This window comes from Aegilops tauschii, chromosome 6 (assembly GCF_002575655.3).
Source record: "Aegilops tauschii subsp. strangulata cultivar AL8/78 chromosome 6, Aet v6.0, whole genome shotgun sequence".
NCBI lineage: Eukaryota > Viridiplantae > Streptophyta > Magnoliopsida > Poales > Poaceae > Aegilops > Aegilops tauschii.
In genome coordinates this window covers 480,541,288-480,552,922 of record NC_053040.3, presented here as the reverse complement: position 1 = coordinate 480,552,922, position 11,635 = coordinate 480,541,288, and the positions used below count along the sequence as shown (strand labels likewise).

The 11,635-nt window shown below is 46.6% G+C and overlaps 1 protein-coding gene and 2 non-coding genes across 3 annotated transcripts; 1 reads left to right on the top strand and 2 right to left on the bottom strand.

The window, feature by feature from the left end:
• The first annotated feature begins 1,804 nt into the window (after positions 1 to 1,804).
• LOC109774097 (F-box protein PP2-B10) lies at positions 1,805 to 3,935 on the top strand. Its single transcript, XM_020332817.4, has 3 exons — positions 1,805 to 2,410; positions 2,494 to 2,612; positions 3,272 to 3,935. Exons 1-3 carry the CDS (start codon positions 2,135 to 2,137, stop codon positions 3,768 to 3,770), a joined length of 894 nt encoding a protein of 297 aa, XP_020188406.1. The 5' UTR covers positions 1,805 to 2,134; the 3' UTR covers positions 3,771 to 3,935.
• A 547-nt stretch (positions 3,936 to 4,482) lies between these two features.
• TRNAM-CAU (transfer RNA methionine (anticodon CAU)) lies at positions 4,483 to 4,573 on the bottom strand. The gene is given in 2 exon segments: positions 4,483 to 4,518; positions 4,536 to 4,573. It is a non-coding gene; the product is annotated as a tRNA-Met (tRNA).
• Positions 4,574 to 8,187: 3,614 nt separating this feature from the next.
• TRNAM-CAU (transfer RNA methionine (anticodon CAU)) lies at positions 8,188 to 8,274 on the bottom strand. The gene is given in 2 exon segments: positions 8,188 to 8,223; positions 8,237 to 8,274. It is a non-coding gene; the product is annotated as a tRNA-Met (tRNA).
• Between the last annotated feature and the right edge of the window lie 3,361 nt (positions 8,275 to 11,635).

The following is an 11,635-nucleotide window of genomic DNA, read 5'->3' as shown; positions in this document are numbered from 1 at the left end:
GGGAGACTACTTGCAGTAACGAGATTCTGATGCACCATGCCTATATCCAATATGTGGCCTTCATGACTCCATCATTATCTGAATCTGATGAGCCCAGATCAATCAAAGTTCAGGAAAAAACAAATTAAAAATTAGGGCAAAGGTCATTATCACACTAGGCTGAACCGAACATGCATAAGAGAAACAAAATGTGATGATGGGATCTATTTTTTTGAATTGGGATTGCATGCCCACCTGCTGGTCGCCGCTGGAGATCAGGTGACACGCCGACACCGTGACAGGCTGACGGCGAACAGGGTAAAGAGAGAAGGCTAGAGGAAAGGCGGCGGTCTTGGGGAAGCGGCAGCCAATTAACGAGACATGCATCCTGGTGCGTACGATTGTAGTACGTGATATGCTGGTGGGCCTTAGCTGGGCTACTCACATTAAAAAATTGTGGACTAAAAGGCTTCTAGCTTGTCAATTCCGATCCAGTGGGTTCATCCTTCAATTTCTATTGGGTTCATATACAAAACTACCCACATGCACATGCGTGGCAGGAAACTTTCGTTGGGTTCAACTGAACCCAACGCCACCGCTAATATGTTTATCTTTAATTGTTGTGCACAGTAATTTCCCTTGCACCCGCAAAAATAATCTATAACTGTCTAGACATGCATTGCACCTTCTATGCTTGTGCTACATTGAGAAATGCGTAATATTATAGTCAAGCTATGCATGTCTTGGAAATCATTTAAATTATACTCCCTCTATTCCATAATAATTGTGGTGGTGTATTATGGAATGAAGGAAATAGTTGATTTTTAGTATTGTTTTAATGTTATTGGAATAACTTTCTGGTGCATGTAAATTCTCACATAAATATTGGTCGAGACATGTGTTACACATGTATGCTAGTAGTGCGAACAGAGGTGTCATTGTGCGGAGCATCAAGACTAGAACAAAGAAAGGCATCGTGTCATAAGAAAGATACCATCAAAACAGACATTTGTATCTTGCTCGACTGCAATTATTCACAATGAGTTTGCCTTTCTTAAGATCCGTGGATCAAATTGGTTTTTGTAAATTGTGATACTAAACACAATTATCATGTTAATTGTACATTTTTGTTTATTTTCACAAAGTTTTCAAAGTAATAAAATATTATTAAGCATCAAGTAATTCCAGATGGATCTTCCATGCACTGATGCAAGGCATGATGTCTGCAATACAATATACGGATCTTCCGATTCGTCGATGGCTCTTTCGGTTCTCAGTGATGATTATCTCGATCGTTTTGGTTTACGGTCATCTGGCTTTGAAGCTTAAAGCTCTTTTGGTTAATTTCATAAAAGCTACATCATTATCAAAATAGAGTAGTAGATTGTTTGGCAAGATATAACTATATTGAACGTAGCACGGTTTTATGGCTACAGAGAGGGCCCCATGTATCGAGGAAATCTTGCCTCTTGATAGTAACTCTGTAATTCTGGAATAAAAACCTTTTTTCCCGCAAGAAAAATGTAATTCCAAAGAAAGGAAGTAGATTTGGAATGAAAATCTAAGCCCTGATTTTTTTTTCAAAAGCAAAGCCTGCCAGGTGGGACTTGGTGAAACCCCAGGACTCCACATAGTGTCTCCCATGAGGCCACCACAACCGGCGGGCCGGAGAATATCTGGTGCTCCAACACCTCAAGTGCTACGGTGATAAGGACTCTTTGCAGAAGTCTGCAACATTTTGCATAAAAGCCCCCTAAGAGTCTGAAAATTGCGCATAGGTCCAGCAGATCCATAGCCTCCCCCGGTGCGGTTTCATCTAAGACCCGACGGCTCAGAAGCCGTGTCACGATAGCACATGAGCCTTGGTAGCACTATTTCCCACCGGGCGGCCACCTAGCTGCCCGTGTCCTCCTACCTGCCATCTGTTGCTTCGTCCCAAATTAATCAATCCACAAAATCAAACCGCTGCACGCTGCTTCGTCGTTAAGCCTCTGGCCGCCTTCTTCGCGGCCACACCCTATAGAATCCAACCCGTGGGGATTGCGATCCCCATCCCCAGACAGCCAAACCAATTGCAACTCTCCCCCTCCTCCGAATCTCGAATCACAAAGGGACCGACCCACCGGCCGACCGAACCAAGCAGCGGAATCGATCGATGGAGGAGGCCTGCGAGATCGCGCGCCTGCCGGAGGAGCTCGTCTCGGCGGCGCTGGCCCGCACGTCCCCGCGCGACGCCTGCCGGGCCGCGGCGGTGTCCCCGGCCTTCCGCGCCGCGGCCGACTCCGACGCCGTCTGGGCCTGCTTCCTGCCCCCCGGCGCCCTCCCGCCGCTCGCCGACGGGGACCTGGCCGCCCCCGCCCCGCCCTCCTCCAAGAAGGAGCTCTTCCTCCGCCTCTCCGCCGGCCCCGCCCTCCTCCAGGACAGGCTCGTGGTACGTACTACCTGCACGCTGATCCCCAATTCCTCGAAGAGATTCGGCCGATCTCTAATCAATTGATGGTCGTGTTTGCGCAGAGCGTGTGGCTGGACAGGGAGACCGGCGCCAAGTGCTACATGCTGTCCGCCAGGAACCTCTTCATCGTGTGGGGCGACACGCCGCAGTACTGGACCTGGATCCCGCTCGAGGACTCCAGGTTCGTTCGTCGCTATCTCCTGTTCCGATGCAGATTGTCCGAATTGTATCTAAGCCTGTGTTCCTGAATGTTGCTGCTTATCTAACTGCAACTGCATTTGATCTGATTGTGCTGTCGCTTTGTGGTCTCACGCGTCTGATTTCAATTAATTTGACGAGGTTAATTGGTGCAGCCTGCAACTGTAGGTAAGTGGTAGGATGGTAGATCAAAATACCTTTGCCGTGAGCCAAAAACTCAGAATAGGGATTTCAGCATGGTTCTGAGTTCTGACTAGCAAAATTTATGATAAGAACATAGTTGGAATCAGTTGCTGAATATCTTGAAACTGTTTGAAAGAGGTTAAGTTGAAGTCAATTTCATTTGGAGAGTGGAGTACCTCTGTACATGCTAGTTCCTTCACACATAAGCAGAACTAAGTGCCCTTTACAACTTGTTCTTTCTGATCTATGCACAGCACATATATGACACTTTGCATAAACAATGTGATTTCTATGATCTACCTTGTTCACAGTATAATACCAAGTTACAGAATCTTGCTGCAATGCTAGATCGATTTCAGCAACTTATGCTGTTGATTGGTTTTTGCCTTCGTTATGGAACTTTGATGCAATGCTAGGTTGTTTTCTGCAACTTACGCTGTTGATTGCTTTTTGCGACAGGTTCTCCGAAGGTGCCCAACTCATGCATGTTTGCTGGTTCGAGATCCGCGGGAAGATACATAGCAAGATGCTCTCCCAGGACACAACCTATGCCGCCTACATGGTCTTCAAGACGACCTATAATTTCTACGGGCTGGATTTTCCGGTCCAGGAGGCATCGATCAGCGCCGGAGCAACCAACTCAACCCGCAAGGTTTGCCTCCAAGGTAACGATGACGACGACGGCGAGGGTGGGGTGCCCGAGAACTACCGGCCGATGGTTCCATTTCCGCGGCTAAGACTCAGGAGAAGGAACCGCCGCGTAGTATCCCACGAAGAGAATGTCGCGCTCCCACAGCAAAGGGCCGACGGGTGGATGGAGCTGGAGCTGGGCGAGTTCCTGAACGAGGGGGGCGACGACGGCGAGGTGTCCATCAGCCTGGTGGAGACGAAAGGCGGGAACTGGAAGAGCGGCCTCATCGTGCAGGGCATCGAGATCAGACGTAAGAAATCGGGCTGAGCGAGGAGCCCCTGGGATTCGACTCTGCCGGGTCAATGTAAATGAATAAGGGAAAGCATATCTTCTGTAGTGCGTGTTTTTGAACACTTCTCCTTTTGCTGCTAAAGCATACTATGTGTTACGGATTAAGTTACGGATTAAGCAGATTTGCGTCTGGTTATGTGAGATCCTTGTGTCTGGTGGCTCCTTGACATCTGGTTATGTGAGATCCTTGTGGCTTGTCGGCAATGCGCACAAGGTTCTTTTCTCGCAGGATTCTGCAGGATCTCTTCATATATGTTTCTGTCACCATCTTATTTGCCCTGGCTGCGAGCATTTAGTTTTCGATTTCCTTGGGCCGACTGTGAAGACTAGAGGAAGATAAAATTGGATTCAAAAAGCAGCACAAGCCTTTGAGGAGAAACTATGTCAAGGAAAGAAGAGAGTTTCGGCGAGAAAATGCGCTAGGAAAAATTATGTGAAAGAAAGGAGAGTTTCTGCAGCAATAGGATTATTTTTTCCTCTGGCGTTTGAGGGAAAACTATGTCAAAGAAAGAAGAGAGTTTGGGCGAGAAAATGCGCGAGGGGAAATTAGGGGAAAGAAAGGAGAGTTTCTGCAGGAATAGGAATATAGGATTATATTTCCTCTGGCCAGCCGTGAAGATTATTAGTAGAACATAAATTTGATTCAACTGAACTGGAGAGAAGTCAGAGAAAAAAATGGAAAAAGAAATGGGGTGAGAGAGGCTCGAACTCTCGACCTCAGGATCACTCGCATATTTTCGCTATGAGACCTACGCGCTAGCCAACTGCGCCACCACCCCGTCGGTGTCTGACGAATGATTCAGGCAATTTTATAGGCAGACGGACAGGAAACAAAAGTGGAAAAAGGAATTGGGGCGAGAGAGGCTCGAACTCTCGACCTCAAGATTACTCACTAGCTCATGAGATATTTATCCTCAACGTGCGCCGGCCCACCGTCAGCCACGGGATCGCTCAATGCAGCTCTGCGCGCTAGCCAACTGCGCCACCGCCCCTTCGTTGTTCGCTGCCCATCTCCAACCTCCTTTATATTCACTAATAACCAGTACTCTACCATGCATATTTTCACACATGTTGTTGGTTGCAGATAACTACAGTAATAAGCAGCAGTATGGCAAGATGGAGCAACAGTCATTTGTGGTTTTGTTTGTGTGCATACAGATGATATGTACCCACCGGCGACGATGTCAGAGTATAAACGACCTTTGGAACCAGTGCTTCTGCATGACCAAATACCGGCATTAGTAGAGATTTGACTCTGGTTTTGGACACAGTCTTTAGTATCTTCAGGGGGTGGCAGTTCAGCATTAGTACTCGTTATACAATGGTCTTCTTTTTCTCTTTTTAATAAAGAGGGATTCCTCTACGATTTCTATTATGAGAAACCACATATTGTGTCCTTACAACTACCGGCGACATAGACAGGAAAATGACACCGCATGATCAAGGCGGAAAGGAGCGTGCACCAGATCAAGCAATAAAGAAACACCCGCGTTGCCCCCGCTCGCGCGACTCGGGCGGCGCCAAAACCCTAGCCGCCGGGGCCAAGATCTCCCTCTTCCCCTCCCTCCGCCGCCGCCGGGCTAAGCCCGGAGGCCGACGGCGGTGACGGGGGACTCCATCTCTCCCGCGTCTTAGGGGTGGTGCGGTGCCCCTAAACGCGTGGTGGTACGGTCGATTCAATCTATGCGTCGTGGCGGCGGCGTGGCGGCCAGCCCTGCCTTGGGCGGCGGTAGCTGCAGGTGTGGCGCATCACTGTACCGCGAAGGGCGGTGGCTGCGGTCGGCGGCGGTGCGCCATCGGGCGTCGGATCGGCGTGGAGGGCCTGGTGGACTATTCGGCGGCGCCTCTGGTCAGATCTGATCTAGCCGGTGCAGCCAGCGATGGTGACCATCTCCTCCGTCGGAGGTGGTCGGCCTGAGGCTGGATGGCCAGATCTCGACATCCGTCATCTAGTCCCGGCTGCGAGTCGGGAAGACAGAGTTGCCGGTGAAAACCGAGCCGTTGGCAGGCGATGGCGGCCGTGTTCTGCGTTGTTACCTTGATGAAGGCATCACCGTGTAACTTATGTTGACCCACTTGTCCTGCTCCGGGGGAAACCCTAGGATCTGGTCTTCCAGATCGGACGATGGCGGTGTTGCGGTGTCGTTTCTCTCTTGGGAGCATCGTTGGTGGAGCAACGCTGAAAGACAGAGGCAGGAGGTGGAGCGGCTTCGTCTTGCACGGAGCTTTGATGGAGATGTCAAGTCATGCCTAGCCGGCAAGTGCTACGCACGACAGATCCTCCAGAATCTTAGCGTCTGGATGGACGAGCGCAGGGCGGTGGCGCTGTTGGGCGCCGTGGTGGCGTCGACGGATGGACGGACTGGCAAGGATGATGCGAATCTCTCTCCTGAAGATGGGTCAGCGGTCCGATGATGATGGCGGCTTCTAAAACGTGTGCATGTGATGTACGCTTTAGGTCTGTTGCACCAGCTATTTGTTCTGATACGTTATGTGGATGGATGGGCGACGACACCGGTTTTAGATATGGGAGTCAGAGCACTCCATATTATCGAATTTTGTAGGTGTGGGTGGTGGCTTTGGGCGGTTTGATGTATGTTCTTGTTAAACCTATGTTCAATAATAAATAAAGATGGCCGTATGCATCGATTGATGCAAAGGCCGGGGGTTTTAACCTCCTTTTCAAAAACAATGATCAAAACGGAACAAACTGGGCTATCGCTAGCTGCACATCAAATCAAAAACATAAAAGGGCACATTTTGGTTCAAATGACCAACAACAAATGACCTATTGTTTTGAATGGCGTAGTCTCTCAACCACATCTTGAACTCTTGCAAGCACCAAAACTTGACGCCTTTCTTCAAATAAGCATACTCATCCTCATTCTTTGGCCTTGGATCGCCGACTTTCGAGCACGGTGTTGGTTTAATCAAACCCAATCTCATGCCACCACCAATAATGACCATGTCGGCAAGACTAAGATCACGAAACAATGGGACACCACTTTCCTTGCCAGTCACCTTCGTGAAGATTTGATTTTCTTGCTCTGTGAATCCATCCTCGTCCAATTCTTCCTCCGGAGCCTCGCCATCCAAGCCATACCCATACATACGGCTATATGGGAGGCTACGATCCATGTCTTGTTGGAAGATAATGACATCCAAGTTACCGATGGCATGGTAATGAATCTCTCCATCTTCCGCATAAGCATCACCATGAGAAATAGCGTGAGCGTCAGCATGAGCAATAGCATGATCGATCATCACCATGAGCAATAGCATCAATCTCTTCCTCTTGAATTACGATGGCTCTAGCATTCATCCCTACTTCATTTGGTTGGCTACTTTGTGGTTGGCTAGAAGAATTGGGGACATACACCTCGACCGTATCATCATGCATTGGGGAAGAGACATGCCGGTTCAAGTCGATTTGTAGCCGAGGAATTTCAACCTTTGTGTCAAACAATTCAAGTGACTTGTCTTTCGATTCCTTAACTTTATCCTTGTACACTTTTCAATGCAATTCCGAGGTGATAGGCATACTCTTCAATTGAGACTTTACTCCCACTCTAACCTCGTACCTTTCAATAAGTTTAACCTCATCATTTGGGTCAACGAGGGGGTCGACGATGGCAGGGTGTCCTTCAGCCTGACGGAGACCAAAGGTGAAAACTAGAAGCGGGGCCTCATCGTGCAGGGCATTGAGATCAGACGTAAGAAATCAGGTTGAGCGAGGCGCTCCTAGGATTCGACTCGCCCGGGTCAGAGTAAATGAACAAGGAAAGCATATCTTCTGTAGTGTGAGGTTTTGAACGCCTCTCCTTTTGCTGCTAAAGCACATCTGTACAGACTGTGCTTCCTAGATGACTAGGGGTGTATGGTTCTTTTGTATCTACAAAGGTAGGTAAGACGTCAAAATGCCATACATTTTCGCTTACATCTTCACTCACATATGCTTGCATATCTGTAGAATAGATATTGCATGTTAGAAAGGTCATGCACTGCTTTTCTGGAACAGATAAGGAAAGAAAAGGTTGGTACAGTTCATTCTTTCGCAAGAGTCAGGACCTTGTAATACAGGATCTCTTCATATATGTTTCAGTCACCATCTTCCTTTGGCCGACTGTGAAGATTAGAAGAAGATAAAATTGGATTTCAAAAAGCAGCACAAGCCTTTGAGGAAAAAACTGTGTGTGTCAAGGAAAGGAGAGAGGGCTTCAGCGAGAAACGGCGAAGTTAAGAAAATGTGTATGAGGAAAAAATATATGAAAGAAAGGAGAGATTCTGCGGGAATAGGATTATTTTTCCTCTGGCCAACCGTGAAGATTTATTATAAGAAGATAAATTCATTCGACTAAACTGAAAAGAGAGGTTGCAAAAAACTAGTAAAATTTGGGGCGAGAGAGGCTCGAACTCTCGACCTCAGGATCACTCGCTATAGCTATGAGACCTACGCGCTAGCCAACTGCGCCACCGCCCCGTTTGTGTGTTCCTACCATATCCAACCTTATTTATAGGCATGATAGCTACAGTAGTGCTCTACCTTTTTCATACATTTTTTTTTGAAACGGATCTTTATACAGACTCGTTGTAGAGAACTACTTCCTCCGTTCCTAAATATAAGTCTTTATAAATATTTCACTATGGACTACGTAGTTAACAAAATGAAGGAATCTATACTCTAAAATGCATCTATATACATTCATAGGTGTTCCATAATGAAATCTCTATAAAGATTTATATTTAGAAACGGAGGGGGTAATAAGCAGTACGGCAAGACAGAGGAAACAATCATCTGCGATTCTGTTTGTGTGCATACAGATGATGTACCCTCCATTGGCGATGTCAGTATAAACGACCTTTAGAACCAGTGCTTCTACATGACCAAATATCGGCATTAGTAGAAATTTGACTCGCTTTTGGACTGATTCTTGAGTACTCCTATCTTCAGAGGGTGGCAGATTAGCATTAGTACTCGGTAAACCTGTTCATGGACAACCTGGCCCAGAGGCCCAAACCCGAAGCTCGACATTCGGGCCTGGCTTCACTTTCTCGCCTGAAGCCTGCCCTGAAAGCCCCAAAATCCAGAAACAGCCATATATGTATATATGTCTAAAAAAAAGCCATATATGTATATTTTATTCAAAATATAGGTATAATAAATTAATGTAATATCCCGAATGTGATTAATTTAATTAAAAAATGCTACTATTCATGTGCTTCGGGCTTGGGAATTTTTCTTCGGGTTTTGCCATGCCCGGCCCGAACCCGACCTGGCCCGGAGAATGATCATGTTTAGTACTCGGTATACAATGGTCGTTTTTTTTTTTGCGAACCAACATGTGGTTGGATGAATAGGAGACAGTGGTATCTTCAGCCCATCAGGGTTCAAGTCATGGTGCTCGCATTTATTCCTGAATTTATTTTATTCCGGCGATGCGCGTTCAGTGTGAGGAGACGTTCCCGTCAACTACGAGGCGCCTTTGGTGACTTCGTCAATCTCAAGATGATATGTCGACTCGGTCTCTCGAAGGTGCTCATAGGGATAGGGTGTGCGTGTGTTTTCCTAGGGATGAGTGTATGCGCGTATATATGAGCGCATGCGTCTGTATCATGTTAAAAAATGATCCGTTTTTTCAGATAAAGAGAGCTTCCTCTTTGATTTCTATTATGAGAAACCACATTGTCTTATTACAACTACCAGTGACATAGAAAGGAAAAGGATGATGGATGATCAAGACAGAACAAACTGGGATATCCCTAGCTGCCTATCAGAACCACACAAAAAAAATCTATATTAGCGTAGGCACCGATAACCCAGAGACACACAAACAATTCAAACTCTACCATCATCCTCGGAAAGCCACATGTCGGATCTCCAGGAGATGTTAATAAAGGTGCACAAACCACATTTAAGTTTTGGATGGAAATAAAGCTTAACCAAAAGCGACCAGCAAGGGGGCAAAGGAGATCGAATTGAAGAGGTCTAGAAGAGCTTCGACCTGGAGAAGAGGTCCTCCTATCATCATGCATCAATCCTACAAGTCGCCATCCATCCAAGAACAGGTCTGAAGATTTCTCCAACAATCACCTCAGCCCTTTTTACGACCCATGTTTCGCGGTCTTATCTGCAAAATAAACCAGTCATGAAGCATTTTGATTATCAACCTTGTTGTTATAAAAGATTCCTCGTTTCATAGTTTTCAATTCGTCCAAAATATATATGTAATACCAACAGCCGCCAGATCTCTATTATTCTTACTAAAACCCTTCAACCACACATTAAACGTGTCATGAACATTAAATAATAGGTTTGATTTACAACCCTCATCATTGAAATCAGTCACATTGCACCCTGAACTTACCACATAGTTCAAAAGGCAACCCTTGACTCGGTTTTTGGCCGGTCAACTGGTTTTGACTAAGTCAAAGCTGACTGGGCAGCCAACTTAGCAGCCCACAAACACATACATAGGGGCTGTATTGGTATTTAATTTTTTGTTTACAGTTTTTTTCAAGGGAATGACATTTCGGCTTGACCGCTAGCGGCCCAGTAAAGTAAAATAGTTTAAATATAAATACTATATCGATATGGTCGGATGTTCTACAAGTTATTCAAATTCATCGATCCCAAGCTCAAGCATACTCGAGTCGGTATCCACACACGACGGCGTTCATCTAGACGCTATGCCCCTTGAGTTTCATCCAACAATGCATCAGTGTGAAGGGACTGCCCTCCATTGTTTGGGGCGGCACATGTGGGCTATACAATAATGTGATCATCAAGTTGCAACATTCAGTGTGATACAATGAATTGACTAACATGTTGAGCAACAAGAAGCAAAACCTTCAATCTCCATGATTAACGCGCGTTTGAGATAGTGTACCACAGATGAGATAGTGACTTCACGTTATGATCACACATCATATGCAAGTTGTAGGAAGCGAAGTGTTTTTTCTAGTGAAACCAAGAGTGCACACTGTGCCAAAATACCGCGCCCCTTGCTTCATGCCTGCAAAGTCCGCACTTTTGACCAACCAAACACTTGTTGGGCGTGGTGTCCGCCTTAGACAACATCGACAGGGGCGGAGGGTACCTCGCTGTGGATGAATCCGGGGGTGAAACGGTGGCATAGTTCAAGGAGGGCAAGCAGGTGGGTGGGGCAGCCAATGTTCAACAAGGCATGTGCGGCAGCCGAGGTGGTAGAGCAAAAACGTTGGAATGGGAGGCTGTGGATATAGAGCAAGGGGGAGGGACAAATTGAGGGGAAAGGGGTCCGAAAGAGAGGATTTGGGTGGGCCGGGGTGTCAGAGGCCTACGTGGCGGAGGTTTGGACTCCCGCAAACCTTTCACGAGTTGGTGACCGGGATTTTGAATGCCTGAACGCGTCCACGGTCGTTTGAGGTACCATGTTGGATGGCAAAATAATGTTCCAAACGTTTAAGACGATTTGATGATCCCCGTTGGAGTTGCCCCTATGTTGTACGGTTTTTCTTCTTATTGAACACAATGCGGTTCTTCCTTGGTGGCCTAGAGCTAGGGATGGAATTTTAACTCGAAACTCATGAGCTAAAGGAGTAGCTCGTGACTAGGCTCAAATCAGTTTTGGTGACTAACGAGTGGAGCCGAGTTTTAATCTGAGCTCGTTAACAAAACAAGTTTAATGAGCCAAGCTAACGAGTTACTCGTTTAGCTCATTAATCAGAAGGGGCGCGAGATAAGTACCGATATTGTTATATATTCTTGTCACTTATAAATTTTACCAAGTGTTCTTTCAGTGTAAATTTCTTATTGTTGTGATTTGTGAAGAAATGTATGTGTCTGTAAGTATGTTTTCGTA

Excerpts from the sequence above, each read along its gene's own strand:
- LOC109774097 (XM_020332817.4), top strand. The coding sequence starts at position 2,135 with ATGGAGGAGGCCTGCGAGATCGCGCGCCTGCCGGAGGAGCTCGTCTCG. Across the intron at positions 2,411-2,493 it reads TCCTCCAGGACAGGCTCGTG|AGCGTGTGGCTGGACAGGGA; the intron begins GTACGTACTACC and ends GTGTTTGCGCAG. Across the intron at positions 2,613-3,271 it reads ATCCCGCTCGAGGACTCCAG|GTTCTCCGAAGGTGCCCAAC; the intron begins GTTCGTTCGTCG and ends TTTTTGCGACAG.